General features: G+C 40.6%; 1 protein-coding gene across 1 annotated transcript in view; it reads left to right on the top strand.

Moving 5' to 3' along the window:
* Positions 1-8,306: 8,306 nt before the first annotated feature.
* The window catches only part of CLIC5 (chloride intracellular channel 5), a gene marked incomplete at its 5' end in the record, with an annotated part of 68,387 nt that continues 61,230 nt past the window's right edge, over positions 8,307-15,463 (top strand). The window contains one exon of the mRNA XM_084202707.1: positions 8,307-8,795. Within this exon, the coding sequence (XP_084058833.1) occupies positions 8,307-8,795 (489 nt within the window). The remainder of the gene's footprint in view (positions 8,796-15,463) is intronic.

Here is a 15,463-nt window from a genome sequence, read left to right as displayed (position 1 = left end):
CCGTTCCCTTCCCTGGACACGCTCCAGCCCCTCAATGCCCTTCCTGAGCTGAGGGGACAGAACTGGACACAGCCCTCAAGGCGACCTCAGCAGTGCCCAGCACAGGGGACAGTCACTGCCCTGCTCCTGCTGCCACCCACCGAGATGAAGGGGGCCGAGCTGAGGGGAGCCATGGGGGCTGTGGGACGAAGTCCTCCCAAGCAGAGCAATGCGGTGTTTCCAGGGAGCTCCGGGGTTTGTCAGGGATGTGTTGTACCCCCGGATCGGGATGAAGCTCACTTTGGGGCTGTTTGCTGCGCTTCCTTTTGTTGTAGAAGGGCACCGTGAGGTGAGGCTGCGATGGGACACGTCCTTGGGAGCGTCCCGGTGTTTTCCCAGCACGCCCATAATTTGCCTCCTGCCTCCTTTGCAGGCGCCCGGCAGCCCCAGGCTGTCACCTTTTCGAGGCAGTGCTGCTTGTCAGCACGACTCCTCCATGACTCCATCTCCCTTTTGGTCACCCAGCTCTGTATGTTAGCTGATCATATTCTTTCACGCACATTGCCTTTTTGTGGTCTCTTGCGGAAAAAAAAAAAAATTGTTTACCCTAAAACTCAGAATGCAGGCAGGAAATGGTCAGGTGTTGCTGAATGTACTCTGAGTGCCGCTGCAGCAGTGTATACTACGAGTTGGGATCTGTTTTGGGTCCTAGTGTAAGTTTGCTACATAAATTAAGGCAAATAGTTTACATTCCCATGGTTTTCCTTTTTATTATGAGAAGGGATTAGTAATTCTGCAAAACCTCTTAAGTTACTGGTGCTGAAAAACAATGAGACCAGCTGCGTGTAAATAGAGAAATGAAGCATCCTTTAATAGCACAAAGCAAAATCATCACTATTTTAAATTTCATCCTAAAAACTGAGAAAAAGACATGCTTGTGGCTTCATAACTGATTGAAGTAGATCTGAATTTCATTCTGTGTACCCTGCTAGATGTTTATTCTGCAGGTGATGTAGAATTCAGCTTGTTTCTTCCTGATGGCTTTCACATATGTATGAGTTAAGCAGGTTTTGCTACCTGTGTGTGCCAGCTGTGGAGTGGCTCTAAAATGTGGTACAATAGGCTGAATAAAGTGACACACCCGTGATTCACCTTGATTTATGGAATGCAGCAGGTGTGGCAAAACACAGGCCTGTAAAAGAAGGAAAAAAACATCTCCAGCTACTCGGGTGTTATGTGTCAAGTTCAAGTCAAGGTCCTTGTCCTTGTGTGTTTTTTTTTCCCTGAGTCTCTTTTTGATTACACAAATTCAGCTTTGTGAATATGCACATGACAGCTGATCATGTGGAGGAGGGATATGCCCTTTATAAATTACTTTGTTGTATTGCCTTAAAAAATATTTTTTACACAGAGAACTAGAGCTCCAGGGAATGTCTAATAGACCAGGTGCAATATTTCAACTAATTTCATTAAGTTACAATTGAGTTTTTTGTTAAAAACTTTATGCACAGATGCAGACAACTTTTAAGCACCGAGGCTCTTTTGCCAGCCTACTTTTGCAGCATACTCACTCAGCTATTCAGTCCTGAAAGGTGTGAGTAATCTCTTGTTTACCCTTGCCCACATGCTTTGAAAACCATTTGCAGTGTTCACTTATTCACGAGCCCAGCCTAATGTGTTGTGCCCAGTTTGACACATCATACAGGCAGCACACCACAGCAGCTCTGAACTCTGAGCTGCTTTAGCCAGTATGTATCTAATGTGTTTAATACAGCTCTTGGTTCCATTTACAGTGTTTGCCTGCAAGAAATGGCTGAGTTACATGTATACTTACATCAAGAGGAGTAAAACTGTGCACTACTGAGATGTTTGCCTTTCTTCACCTTGATCTCTCTGTTGTATTTTAGCCCACATTTGCCTTTAGAAGCTGCAGTTCTAAGCACTGGATGCTGCCAGAGCTGTCCAGATTTATTGCTGGAGTACTATTGAGCATCTGCAGCTCAAAAACCATTAGTCAATGCCTGGAAGTAAAGAGCAGGCAACCTCAAAATATTCTCAGGGGTTGCTAGGTTTAGTACAACACTGAGATGAGAAACCATGCTCTCTAGTTGGCAGTGTTGTAGAGGTCAAGCAACTGCATTTATCTGGATTAATTAAATTTGGGGTTAACTTGGACTAATTTAATTTGGATTGTTCTGTCTGGAGAATCCAAGAGAAGAGAAGGCTTAGGGGTGACGTAACTCTGTCCTTCCATCACCTGAAGGGTGCCTGCAAGAAAGATGGAGATGGACTTTTTACAAGAACGTGGAGTGACAAGACAAGGGGGAATGACTTCAAACTGAAAGAGAGCAAGTTTAGATTGGAAATTAGGAAAAAAGTCCTCCCTGTGAGGGTGGTGAGGCCCTGGCACAGGTTGCCTAGAGAAGCTGTGGCTGCCCCATCCCTGGAAGTGTCCAAGGTCAGGTTAGAACAGGCTTGGAGCAACATGGGCATAGTGGAAGATGTCCCTGTCCTGTATTGCATTCTTTCCTGGACAAGAAATATTTCCTGTATTTCCAGTTTTATTCTCAGTTTTATCCATGTGATGGAGACCTCTGTCACCATTTTTCCATTTTTGCTCAGTAGTTTTTTTAATCTGTCACTTAACCTGTAATTTACTGTGTTTTCGTGCATCTTTGTAAAATTGAGATGAAAATAAGTAGATGTTTCATGAAACCATAAAAAGAGCTGGGTAAGTAACAGCTGTTAAACTTTATTAGACCTTAAGCTTTTAGTGCCCATTTAATCCAAAGCATTGCTTGTATATGAAGGCTATAACGAAAAAGGGCTCTTAACCTTTCTGTTTCTCAAACTATGTGGAAGGAGACCCCCAAGGCTGTATGACAGGGTGATACAGAGCACTGTAGTGTCTTTGCCTTCTTTATTTCAGTTACCAGAGCCTCCACTGCAAACAGGCTTGAAGCTGGGTTGCTGAGCTTTTTAAGGGTGCTTAGTTTCAGAGATAAACAAGGTTGTTGAAATTATGCCAGATTTTAAAGGCAAACAAAAAATGTTTTTCTTGGAGCAGTTACGCAGATAAAATGTTGGTATTTCTTAGACTCTCAGGTATTCCAATGGAGTTTCTAAACATGGACTTAAAGACCAAATCAAGTAAAGTTTTACAAAATTAACTGGAAGACCAAAAATAAAGGGCTTTGAAACATCAAAACTGGGAACAATTAGGTGCTGCAGCAGGTTAAGCAGGTTTTCAAATGTATGTTGACAATTACTCCTGGTATTTTTATCAACCAAAAGCTGTTGATAACATGAGAATTGAGTGTCCTGTGCAAAGTGGTTTTCTATTGTTTGTCCAGTTCCAAATGGAGATATGTCTGTCATATGCAGAGTGAAATTTATGGGTATGTTGGCTTTAAATATGCCTTTTATGCAGCCAGCAGCCAAGGAAATCTGGGTGAAGGTGAATCATCATTACTACAGTGGGGTCCTGGATTTGTGAACCAGCCCATCAAGACTGCAGAATCCAGGTCAGTTTAGCAGAACAACAGAAGGATTTCTGGATGCCTGCTTCAAGGATGTGCTGACACCTGTGTGAAATGTGTCATCCTGAACATTTTCCAAACCACTGTCTTCTAAAATAATTCTTTGGTGTGTTTTTTTTCCTTACTGCACTACAAATAGAATGCAGATAAAGGAACAAAATGTGCGATAAAGTCTTGTCCTCGGGCTGTTTAATGCAAGATTGACAGTGGATAGAGGATTACTGTTGATGATCTGTGTAGAGATGTGGTGCTGCCAACAACACAAGTAAAAGCTGAGGCTGGAAATGGTGCAGGAGTTTGTTTGTGGTTGGTTTCCTCCAGGTATTGAGTGCAGCCAGGAGTGAAAACAAAGTGGTATGAATTTATTGCAAATCCCTTGTAGTATGTCTGTAAACCATGACCAGTCTGTCTCCTAGAGCCCACAGCGTAGTCTTGATAATGTCCTTGAACTACATGTAGCAAAGCTTTGGAAATTTTGGATATTTATGAAGGCAAAAAGTTGTTGGTTCTTTTCTTTTTGTAAAACCAACACCCTGAATGGCCACGATCATTCATGATTTTGCTTTGAATGCTCTTAAGTGCAAATGAAGGGTCTGATCCTCTGGGGTGCTAAGATCCCTCAATTTCTGAGGGGCAGTAAACTTTGTTTACCATCATTCTGTTTCAAGTTCAGCTGTTTCCAAAAACTCTGAGTGTTTTAACCATTCAGGATCTTTTTTTGCATCTCTTTGTCTGGAAAAAGATACTTTAGAGCAAGCAACTGAAGGGCCTTAATTTCTTTCGTTTATGTGGAATGATTTACAGGCTCTTTGCTTAAATTGTGTAAGTATCTTCATTGAGAACAAATAAAACTGAAGGACTATTTTATTAAACAATTAAAATTATAGGAATATCCAACTGGAAATGACCAGAGAAATTCCTGTAAAAGCAGGTTGCTGTTTGTAAACAGGGAACCACTGAAGCTACTTGTGGCACTGGTGGATGAGTTGAAGTTTACAATATTATGGAAGGTCTAGAGTATGTGCAAATTATTGCTTCAATAAAGGTGTACCCAGATAGAAGTCTTCAGAATCAGTACTAAATAGTGTAATGTGGAGTTTTGCCTCTGATTCGTAATCTCTGAGAATATATGAGGTATTCTCTTTAGGGATCTGATATTATTGTTACTCTTTGTTCTTTCCACCCTTCTCTTCTACTCTGGAAGTGAGAGATGACTGACTAGCAATGCAGGAATTTCTTTACAAGTCAGTCAGTCTGTCAGTCAGTCAGTCTTCCGCTTGTCATTTTAAAATAAGTGCAAGGTGGAGATGCTAATTTCTGTTGAGGTTTCAGGGTGAACTGCTGAAGTTTCAGTAGTAGCTTCAGCAGTCTGAGTGTGTCACTGCCCTTATCCTTCAGATAAATCAAGTTGCTCTAAGCAAACAACTTAAATACCAGTAAACGTCTCTGTATGTTTGAGCTGCTGACTGAGCTCTGTGTGTTTCTGCAGAGTGAACCAGGATGTGATCTGGGTTCCTAGCCTCAGTTTTGATGTCCATTTGTGGGCTTCTAAATGTAGATGAGTACCAGCCTTGCTGTCTAAACAGACGCATCTATTGTAGGGAGCTCTGGTAACTGGACTGTATTAAAGACCATCTTCATCTCCTTTAGATATAATTATTTCCATCTTTTTCTATGATGTACTTTGAGGTGCTCATCAGTGTTCACTGGACTGTAGAAAGAATCAGTGATTTGCTTATTCCAGGTGCTGAACACTGGAACACTGCAGGAAACTGTAACTTGTGTCTTAAGTATACTAACTGGACTTGTAGTCATGTTGATTCCAGTATGTCTTCCTTTAAAAAGAATAAAGTTGAAGTAAAATCAGAAATTCAGTGATAAAGTGAAAAACAAGCTTCTCTTGAAAACAAGGAGTTCTATTGCTCATGTTCTTTGTCCTTTTATGAACTTTTCTGCTTATGGTTTTTGTGCTTCTTTGTGTTTCTGCAGAGCTGGTGATCAGCATTACCAATGGCTCACGTGGGTCCAGATGGTCCGTGACACAACCTGGATTACAGACTTAGCAGCAGAAAGTATTGGGTTACTAATTTCCACATTAACTCAACACCTTCTAGATTTTGGGAGCTGAGCAATTTAGGGAATGGATGAAATTGGTGAACTCTGTTTTGTAATCTTGCATTCTCATGGCTTTAGGGTGGGACTGTTATTCAGAGGGCTTTAGTTGTACAGAGACCTTTCTTTTGCTCTCCTACCTCATACATGCTCTTCCCACTCACTTCTGCGCAGGAGAGAAGTTGCATTTCACTGGACACTTAATGCTAATTTTCATTACTCTTGGAGGATGGCAGAGGAAAGAAGAACTTGGATAACTCACAAAAAAGAAACCCACATAAACTGTTTTTATTTTTAAATAAAACTCACCTTATGCTCTTACTCCTTGTTTTACTTGTGATATTTTAAACCCTCCAGCAGGTGCTGCTGCATCCTGCAAATGTTGTCTTCGTGGAGGGGAAAAAAAAAGTCATGGACTGGACTACAACTGGACTTTGTTCTTTGTTTTGTGTCATGCATATTTCTGTGTTCTTTTTTCCCCCTCAAACTGTTTGCCAGGCAAGTTATTAAGGAAAGAGTTTTATGATCCCAGCAAGTTTAATCCTGCAAGCACTCTGTAAGAAGAGGTTGAAGATCAGTGGGAGTTGCTGATCAAAGTCATGCTGAGAGCAAGCTGAACCGACCCAGGCAGAAATAACATTTGTCTTTCTGCAAAATATGAAGAAATCCAAGTGTTTTCTTTGAAGTGAAAAATAGTCCTAAAAGAAGTTGAATTTATAAAACTTACCAGCTGTTTTATTGCTTTTCTGAAGTTTCTGGAACTTCAGTAATTCAAGTTCATGATTTAAAATCAGTCTTACCATTAGTCTTGGTCTTGAGTGCTAGAAGTTTGCAAGACAGATTACAAAGCATACATTTCAGAATCTCTGACTTAGGATTTCCACGATTTGGTGAGGAATTGTGGCTGAGTTACATACAGCTAATGTAAAGAGATGTGCTTTGTCCTGTTTGGTGATGGATCACTTGTGCCAGGCAGGAATGTGGGGGTAGTAAGAGTTGAAATTAGCCCTTGGTAATGGGTAATGTATCCTTGCAGTCCTTGAGTTGCAGCAGGCCAGAAATGCCCTCGTGAGCTAAGAGATCTCAGTGATCTCTGATACTTACCTGCATCTTTGTACTGTGCAATCACAGTGATTAAACCTGGTTGTGACCATGATCTTGGCACTTTTCTGGTTATCTAGGAGCCCTAAGTTTAAGTAAGATGAAATATTGCTTTGCTTTTTATATTTAGCTTTAGTAGTACTTTAAACATCTTAATGTAAGGGTAATGGCAGTTAACTACAGTCATAAATCCCAGGCAGGCTGCACCTGCTATCCTACACGGTGAAACAGCTTGTGTTCCCTTCTTGTTTTGCCTGGAATGGCTTGAATTACCATCTTTCTCTTTCACTTCTCTTCTTTATTTCTTTAAGAAATCTAACCTGGCTATGGCAGTTACCACTCAGGAAGTTACAAGGATGGGTCAGGAGTACACCTTCATTTTCGTTTTTACTCAACTCCAAAAGATTAAATATAATTCATTTATAAGAATTCATGTAATAATCTATGTAATCCAGATGCAGTAAATATGGAGATCAAAAGTCTTTAGTCAATAAAGCTTGAAGTTCTCATGACTTGAATAGATTGTTAACTTTATAATAATCTGATAACTGCAGGTTTGGATCTTCCAGTAGTTTCAGCTCTGTTGAATTCAGTTGCTCAGGAATGTGTGTCTGTCTCTATAAGGGCAGTTAATTCTTTGCTAAAGCTGGCAGTATTCACTCACTTTAGGTTCTGTGCAGCCTCTCCATTCCTTAGAGAAAAGGAACTGTATACACAAGGTGGCAAACAAGATTCCTACAGTGTATGTCTTACAACACGGAGATACATAACCAAAACGTGATTATAATTAATTGATGCATTATGTGTACGTAATCATGATTAATACTTCTTCATTGCTTTCTTTTCCTGTATCCCCAGGGCAGCTCATGAGAGCTTTTACAGTTTTGGCCTTAGTTTATAGTTCAGAGGAGGACAATGCCAAATGTGAAATGTGTGGCCCCCAAGTGGCAATGTTGGAAAGAGTTAAAATTTACCGCTTTATAATTATTTTTGGTAGTTTTTCATAAATGATCTTCAGTTGTTGATGATTTTGTAAGCAACCACTAAAATGTAAATGATTGTTTGTATTATTGAGGCAGTTTCACCTTGCTTTTCCTTGAAGTTTTTGTGAAAAAACTCACTCCTATTTTGTGAAAATATGAATGAGTGGGCAAAGTCTGCATTTCTACCTCTTTACATAAATAAGATTTCCAGTAGAACTATTTTCAACTTCCTATGTAACACTTATTTTTTTACTGTACCTTTCTAGTACTGATAGTTCTTCAGCTGGTTTTTGCTATACTTATCCAGGCAACATCTGGAGGAACAGCTGATTACAGCTCTTGAGATACAGTTCCCAGGAATCAGATCGACAAAGGGGTTAAAAGTGAGACAGCCTTTTACTTCAGTGGAAGTGCAGTTGTTGATTCAAGGCTCTCAGTAAATGATTGTTGGAGATCTGCCATGTGTAGCTGAGCATTCAGAAAGTACACCACAGACTCTGCTTCCTCCTGAGGAGCCTTGTCTGTCAACATCTTACTTTAATTGTAGTCTGTAAGGTACCAGCAGGCAGGCACAGCTCACCAGTCAGCAGCCATGGAAGATCCAGTCTTCACTGACATCAACCAAAATGTTAACAATGCCACTATCTCTGAGGTTTCAGACTCTGAGGAAAATAAACAGGGTGATCTTTTTGATCATGTCCATGAAGATTCAGCATCTCCTTTTTCCATCACTAATACCCCAGAAAACATGGATGGTAGTAAGGAGAACTCAGAAGATAGTTGTAATAATTCTGTGGCCTCTCAGCATGGAAGTGATGGAGAAGATGATTCTTCATCTCACCATGGTGCTGAAGAAGACTACCCACAGCAGCAGATGGATCTGATGAGCCCAACTCTGGAAGATAAAGACGTAGAGGGCTCAATGTTTGAGAGCAGCCTGCATTTTCCTCCAGATTTCCAGTTTCGTCAGAGACAGAGCACTTACACCAACTCTTCAATTTCCCTCAAGTTTCCCCTTAACAATAACTGTGGAGAAACGAACAACTTTCAGGAAGATTTTGAGATTTCTGTTTTTGTAAAGGTAAGAACCTGGGTGCTTCTAAGCATACTCTACTTTTAAACCCCAAATCAATATGTGTATCCTGCAAATCAGTGAAATACAGCTACCCACTGCTTTGCTCCCAACTCTGCTGCAGGGAGCCAATCTCTTCACTTACCTCTTGCATCTGTAAGCAAGAAAGAGGTGATTTGTGTTGTGTGGAAGTGCCTGGGATTTCTTCATTCAAATGGCAGTATGGTGCAGGTATTCTGATTGTTGCTGCAATTAATTTATTCAAGGAAATCTCTCTGCTGTTACAGCTAGGCTGCTACTACTTAGTTGAGCTAGTTCAGCTATCCCTGCACTTCACTCTCTAATAGCTGAGAGCTTAAAAGTAATAGCTGTGAATGCTGTGAAGAAAACTGAATATATAGTTTAAATAATGCTCATCCCTGAAAGAAGTTTTTCTTTCCTTTCTTTCAATATTTAGATTTAGGTATTTCTGTGACAATTTAAACATGTATTTTCATTAATTTCCAGTTAGGTGTAAATTACTGAGAGGGCTTTCACAACTTCTCTCACCTTATAAAGGATTACTTAGGTTTCAAAACTGTAAACACCTGTGTTCTTGAATAAACATTATGATTCCCTCATAAACAGACTTGTATTTAACCTTTCTCAACATTCATTAGGCTGAAACACAGTTCCTTCTTTTTAACTATGTAAAAATGTTCAAGATCTTGTGTACCTTGAATAGAACAGTACACCATGATTATAATATTCTGTTATTTCAAGAGAAGCCTCATGAAGTTTGTCACTTTTCAACATTAATAATATTATCAAAATCTGTTTCTCAGTTCCATGGGGGCTTTGGAAGCAGGAGATTTTGTCACAACACACAATGAGAAGCGTTTTCAGCAGTCATTATTTGGTTAAATGACTCCCTGAAACAGCACCTGTCCTATTTCTCTTACTGGATCATGGTCATTACTAAAAATATGTGGGTTATGTGGTCAAAGTAAGAGCTGTGACATTAGTTCTATTTTATATTTCTGCATGTAGTCCTGTGTATGTGTTAAAAGTTGCAGCAATTGAGTACATTTTGTTGGTTAGCAATTACATGGTGTTAGCAACCTGTATTTGGGCTTTAAAATCATCTCTTTATTTTCCTTATTCTTTCACATTCCTCTCTCTTATTTCAAAATATCAACGTCTTATTTTTCTATGGATAAAATAAGAAATGTGTGCAGATGTTGTTTGGGTTAATTTGAAAAAGTGAGAAGAGAGGCATTTTGAATAGAACTGTCAGGGACAAGGTCTGAGGAAGTCCTTTTCCTTGCTTTTGTGTTGTGCAGAGTAGTTGATTATCCAATAAAGGTTCTTATCAGCTATTCCAGAGAGATAGGCAAACTGTGCTCTCTTCACTTTGGAAACGTGACTGCCTGGTGTCTTTGAGATGTCCTTGAGCCCCAAGATATCCCTACCTGGCTGAAAGGCTGAGACATGAGGCTCTCAGGTGATCCATGCTGTGCCCAGTGGGCAGGGCACTGGGTACTGCTGGGTAGGTGACTGAACTGAACTCCTGTTACAGTGTTTTACTCCTTGAGAACATGATGATGTTTAGTTTTTGGCTTTTTGTTTTTCTATCTTTCTGGTATCAAGGCAATAAATCAAGCTTTGCTCCCTTTAATTATCTAGATAGCAAAAGTCAGCCTGTAAAATGGAAGGTCACAGAATAATATGTAACAACAGCAGTGAAATCCCTGAGGTCTGTGGCTTCGTGCACATGGGACTAATACCTCAGTTGTGTCAATAAATATTACTCATAGATGGTTCCCTTCTCACATGGTCTCTAGTCTACCTGGATCTAGGCCACCCCCGAGTCCAGTGCTGCTCTGAAATTGGGTTCATCTGGGTTTGCACTTTTCTACAGACACTAACAGTGACAGTGGGACCTGGTGCTGTAGGACAATAGTGATCATGACAGTTTTGCCACTATTTATTCCCCCCTTTGCTAGTAGACCAAATAAATCTCTGTGAATGACTGGAAACATGAGTGTCAGAGGACTGAACACCAGAGAAAGTGGGAAGATTAAATAGTATTTAACACACAGTGCAACTGGATGCATAATGTTTACAGTAGTACATTCATTAGACACCAAGAAAATGTTTACATCACTTTAACTCATTTTTCAGTGATTATCAGTGCTTGGTAACTATGTCATGTCAGTGGGCTATTTCAGGATGTGTCATAAGGTAAAGAAGGAATTTCCTGTGCCTTTAACAGCAGAATGCAGCATGTAACAACATGCATCTGTTTGTGTGAATCCAGCAGGTCCAGGCTTGTCACAGCCACCTTAATGCCTTTGCAATAACTCTGTAATTTAATCAAACAAAAGCCTTTGCAATTTGAACAGAAATATGACTGGCACACAGGCTGTGTTACTGAGTGCACAGGACAGCCTACCCAATCATAGCTCCAAGGTCCAGCCTCCTCGCCTGTACACTGTATTTTCCTATTGAGCAGGATGTTTGTTCTAAGGTTTGCATTTCTTTGAAAATTTTAACTTTTTTGTTTTCCTGAAGCTTAAATTGTTATTTAAAGAGCAGTTCTCCAATTTTCTTTTCAGAAGAAAATTATTGCCCTTCTGTTTTTTTGATGACCTGAGACTGACTGCAGATTATAGCCTCTCTGTACTCACTTGTGCCATAGGAACACGGTTCCCAAAAGAAGGAAGGCAATTCTTTACCCTAAGCAGTAAACACCTTGTGTTAGGCAAAAATACCAATGCTGTCCTGCGGTTTAGCATCATCAGCCTGCACCTGTTGGATTACTGCACTGGAGTAACAGAGTTATGGATGCTGGAGAGCATCTCTGGAGATCCCCTTGTTCAACTCCTTGCTCAGAGCAGGATCACCTGCAACAGTTTGCTCACGGTTATGTTTGGTTTTCAGTATTTCCAAAGATACAGAAACAACAACTTCTCTGTGCAACCATTCTAATGTCCTACCCTCATGGGAAAACTGTTTTAAATGGAATTTTGTGTATCTAAATTTGTGCCTGTTGCCTCCTGTCCTTTTAGTGGATACCAGTGCTTATATTTAAGAATCAGAAACTATGCATTTAGCTGTTTCTGTTTGGAATTATGGTATCCTTCTGTAAAATTTCTTTAAGTCAGGAGCTAGAAAATAAGGACATTTTTGGTTTTCCAACAAGATGTTTCCCACTCCCTCATTTGAAGTGCTGAGTCCTGCACTTGGGTCACAACAACTCCTGCAGTGCTGCAGGCTGTGAGAAGAGTGGCTGGCAAGCTGGAAAGGGACCTGGGGGTGCTGGTGACAGCAGCTGAACATGAGCCAGGAGTGCCCAGGTGGGCAAGAAGGCCAAAGGCACCTGGCTTGCACCAGCCATGGTGCGGCAGCGGGGCCAGGGCAGTGACTGTCCCCTGTGCTGGGCACTGCTGGGGCAAAACCTCAAATCCTGGGTTTTGTTCTGGCCACTCATGGCAAAAAAAGAAATTGAGGGGCTGGAGCATGCCCAGAGAAGGGAATGGAGCTGGGGAAGGGTCTGGAGCACAGGTCTGATGAGGAGCAGCTGAGGGAGCTGGGGAGACTCTTACTTTCCAAACTCCCTGAAAGTAGGGCAGAGCCAGGTGGGGGTCAGGTTCTGCTCCCACATAACAAGTGACAGGATGAGAGAAAATTCCTCAAGTTGTGCCAGTGGAGGTTTAGGTTGGACATTAGGATTTTATTTTTTTTCATGGAGAGGGTTGTCAGGCACTGGAACAGGCCGCTCAGGGAAGTGGAGTCACCATCCCTGGGTACCCAAAAACACGTGGATGTGGCACTTGGGGACCTGGTTTAATGGTGAACATGGTGGTGGTGCTGGCTGACAGTTGGACTTGATGTTAAACATCTTTTCAAACCTTACCAACTGTGTGATTTCCAAGCCAGGATTGTCTGAGGACTCCAACTTGGAGCCACAACTAATTCTGCTAGTTCCCCACACTGAGCATGGGAATGACAGACCACGTTCCTCACAGGGACAGTGAGACTCATTGTATCACTGGGGAAATCGCACTTCTTCCTAACGAGTTGGCTTTTCTCTTGTTTTATGAAGCATTCTGATACCTGTTGAGAAAATTCTGTTTAGGAATGTGTCTTAATGGTTCAGAACATGAAGTCACAGGAAAAATCTAATTTTAAGCATGTATAATTTGAAGAGAGCAGAACCACGTGGATGTCCAGTCAGAAGTTAAACTGGTGTTTTGCTGAGCAGAACTATTTCTTACTACATTTCTAATCTACAGAGGAAAACAGTTGTATTTGCAGTTTTGGGCTGTTAGATATTTGTAAGCATAAACAGGTGTCCAGATACCTTCTAGCAATGGAAACCAGTTAGTCTTCTGATTGACTCCAATACAGCACATGAGGCTGGTGTTCAGCCATATCTTCTCCACCAAGGTTTGCAGGTAGAAAGGTAAATTCAGACTGAAACAGGTGGCAGCTGTAACTCTCCATATGTACACAAAATTATAGTAGTTTGTCTTTTTATAACATTTTAGCCTTTAAAAATATTATAAATAATAAATCTAACAGAAGTAAGCAACTATTATTTTGATCTTAATAATAAGCTCAGAAAAAAGTTGAGTGATTCATAATCCACATTTTAAACAGTGTTAACTGAGCAATCTGAGCAAGGAAAAGATCCAAGAACTATTTTGAGAATCTTCCAGTCTTGGCAGATTTGCAGACCAAGATGCTGAAGTTAACATGTACACAGCAGGAAATGACTCATGGGGAGCCAATATCCTAACGTGATACCTGTTTTGATAATTAAAATGAAATTAATGATTGTTTATTCCTGAAAATAGCTTGAGATAGCCTACAAGTACAATTAAGTATAGAAATACAAGGCTGGAATACCAAGTGATGTGTCCTTTTGCTCTCAGTCTTATCTAGATTGGCCCTAACAGATGCTTCTTTGGGAACATTCAGTGATGCCCCTTCAGCACCTACACCAATTAGTCTCTGTCAATGCTTAATTATTGTTCTGAGACAATATTTTCCTTTAGTAAAATTCTGAATTATGCTATTTTTCTTTTTAATAGACAAAACCTTTATGCATATAGAAGACACATACCAAATTTCCTTCAGTCTTTGCTTTCTTGAACTAAACAAGTCCTTGAACTTGCCTTCAAGCTTGAGTCATCATTTCTAAATGTTGAGTGGTTTGGTGTGTTGTGGTTTTGCTTTTTTTATTTTAGGGGTCATTTTTATGACCTTTTTCAGTCTTTCTCCAGTTAATTTATATAATTCTTAAGCTCTGGTTTGGAGGCACAGGTAGTGCAAATAACAGTGCTATTAAAAATTACTACAGCAAGCACCTCTTTAATTCATCATTTATCCAACTCTCTAGTCAGAACACTTTATCTGCTCTATTTTAATGTATTTTTGAATCTTTTAACATTTGTATGGTTCCCCCAACCCTGATGCTGGAGTAACAGTCTTGCCCATTTGCAAGCAGGTGTAACACAGTAGTACTGCACAGTTTGCAGCTGCCATTTGACTTGTAGAGCATTAGGTTTCTCTTCTGTGAGAATTTAGGTTTTTCTTAGGGGTGTGATCAGACTCTGATCACCCCTCACTGAAAACAGCTTGGTTTTAGAGTCAGAGAACTGCTCTGACATAAATCCAATGTGTAGGACACCCTCCCCAGTGCTTTTGCTCTGCTAACTCAGAGAACAGGGATACATCTCTTAACACCTACACACCACTGTGCAGACCCAGTGTGGCTTTAAGGCTCCCTCCTCGACCCAGTCATCTAAGCAGACTGGTAATCTCTGAAGTCTTCATATATAAACCTAATAGCTACTAACCCTTATTTCTGAGGAGGAAAACTGTGCTGTAGGTCTCTTCACAGCTGGATTTATGCCTATCCAAATTACTCTGTGTGTGCGAAAAGATTAGTGACGGCCGCTCTGCTACAGATAACACCCAGTCCCCCAACTATCAGTCACGAGCAGAACGTGTTTCAGCAGCAGGGCAGAGCAGTTTGCTTAATCTTTTGGATACCAAGGGGAAAAGGTCCCTTGCTGAGTCTGTGCCTCACTCAGGCACCTGTAGAAAGGTCCGTGAATCCATTTTGAACTGGTGCTCCATGCCCCCCTAAGTGTGTGGCTCCAGCCACAGCAGTGTCCAGGCACAGCGCAGCAGCGTAGCAACAGCTTCAAAATACAGACCTGGATTATCTGGGAAATTGTCCCTGCACAGTGATTGCAGCAATGGCAAACACAATGTAAATAATGGAGGTCACACTGAGAGAAAATTAAACCAAGATTTATTTACTCATTTGTTTTCCTTATATATGTTTCATCTTCGGATACCCTCTTTGATGTTCTGAAAACAAGGCTCTTAGCCCAGCATGGACTGGTTTTTTCTTTTGAAACATCTCAACACCTACATTTTTGGAGTGAAAAATGTTTGGATTTGTGGATTGATTTTTTGCTGGCCTTGAAAATGTATCTGTGTAGCAATATTGTCACCTGTTAAATGGATCCTGTCCAAAACAGAGCAATTTGTATTATTTTGAATTGTTAATTTCAGAAGTACCTAGAGAGCAGCTCTACTGAGACTAAGATTTCACAAACACAAAATAATGCATAATCCCTGCAGAGCAACAGGTGATGATAATATGTCAACTATTTTGG

The sequence above is a fragment of the Fringilla coelebs genome (assembly GCF_963513975.1).
Source record: "Fringilla coelebs genome assembly, chromosome: 3".
Classification (NCBI taxonomy): Eukaryota; Metazoa; Chordata; class Aves; order Passeriformes; family Fringillidae; genus Fringilla; species Fringilla coelebs.
The sequence above is the reverse complement of the archived record's forward strand: the minus strand, read 5'-3'. Positions and strand labels throughout refer to the sequence as shown.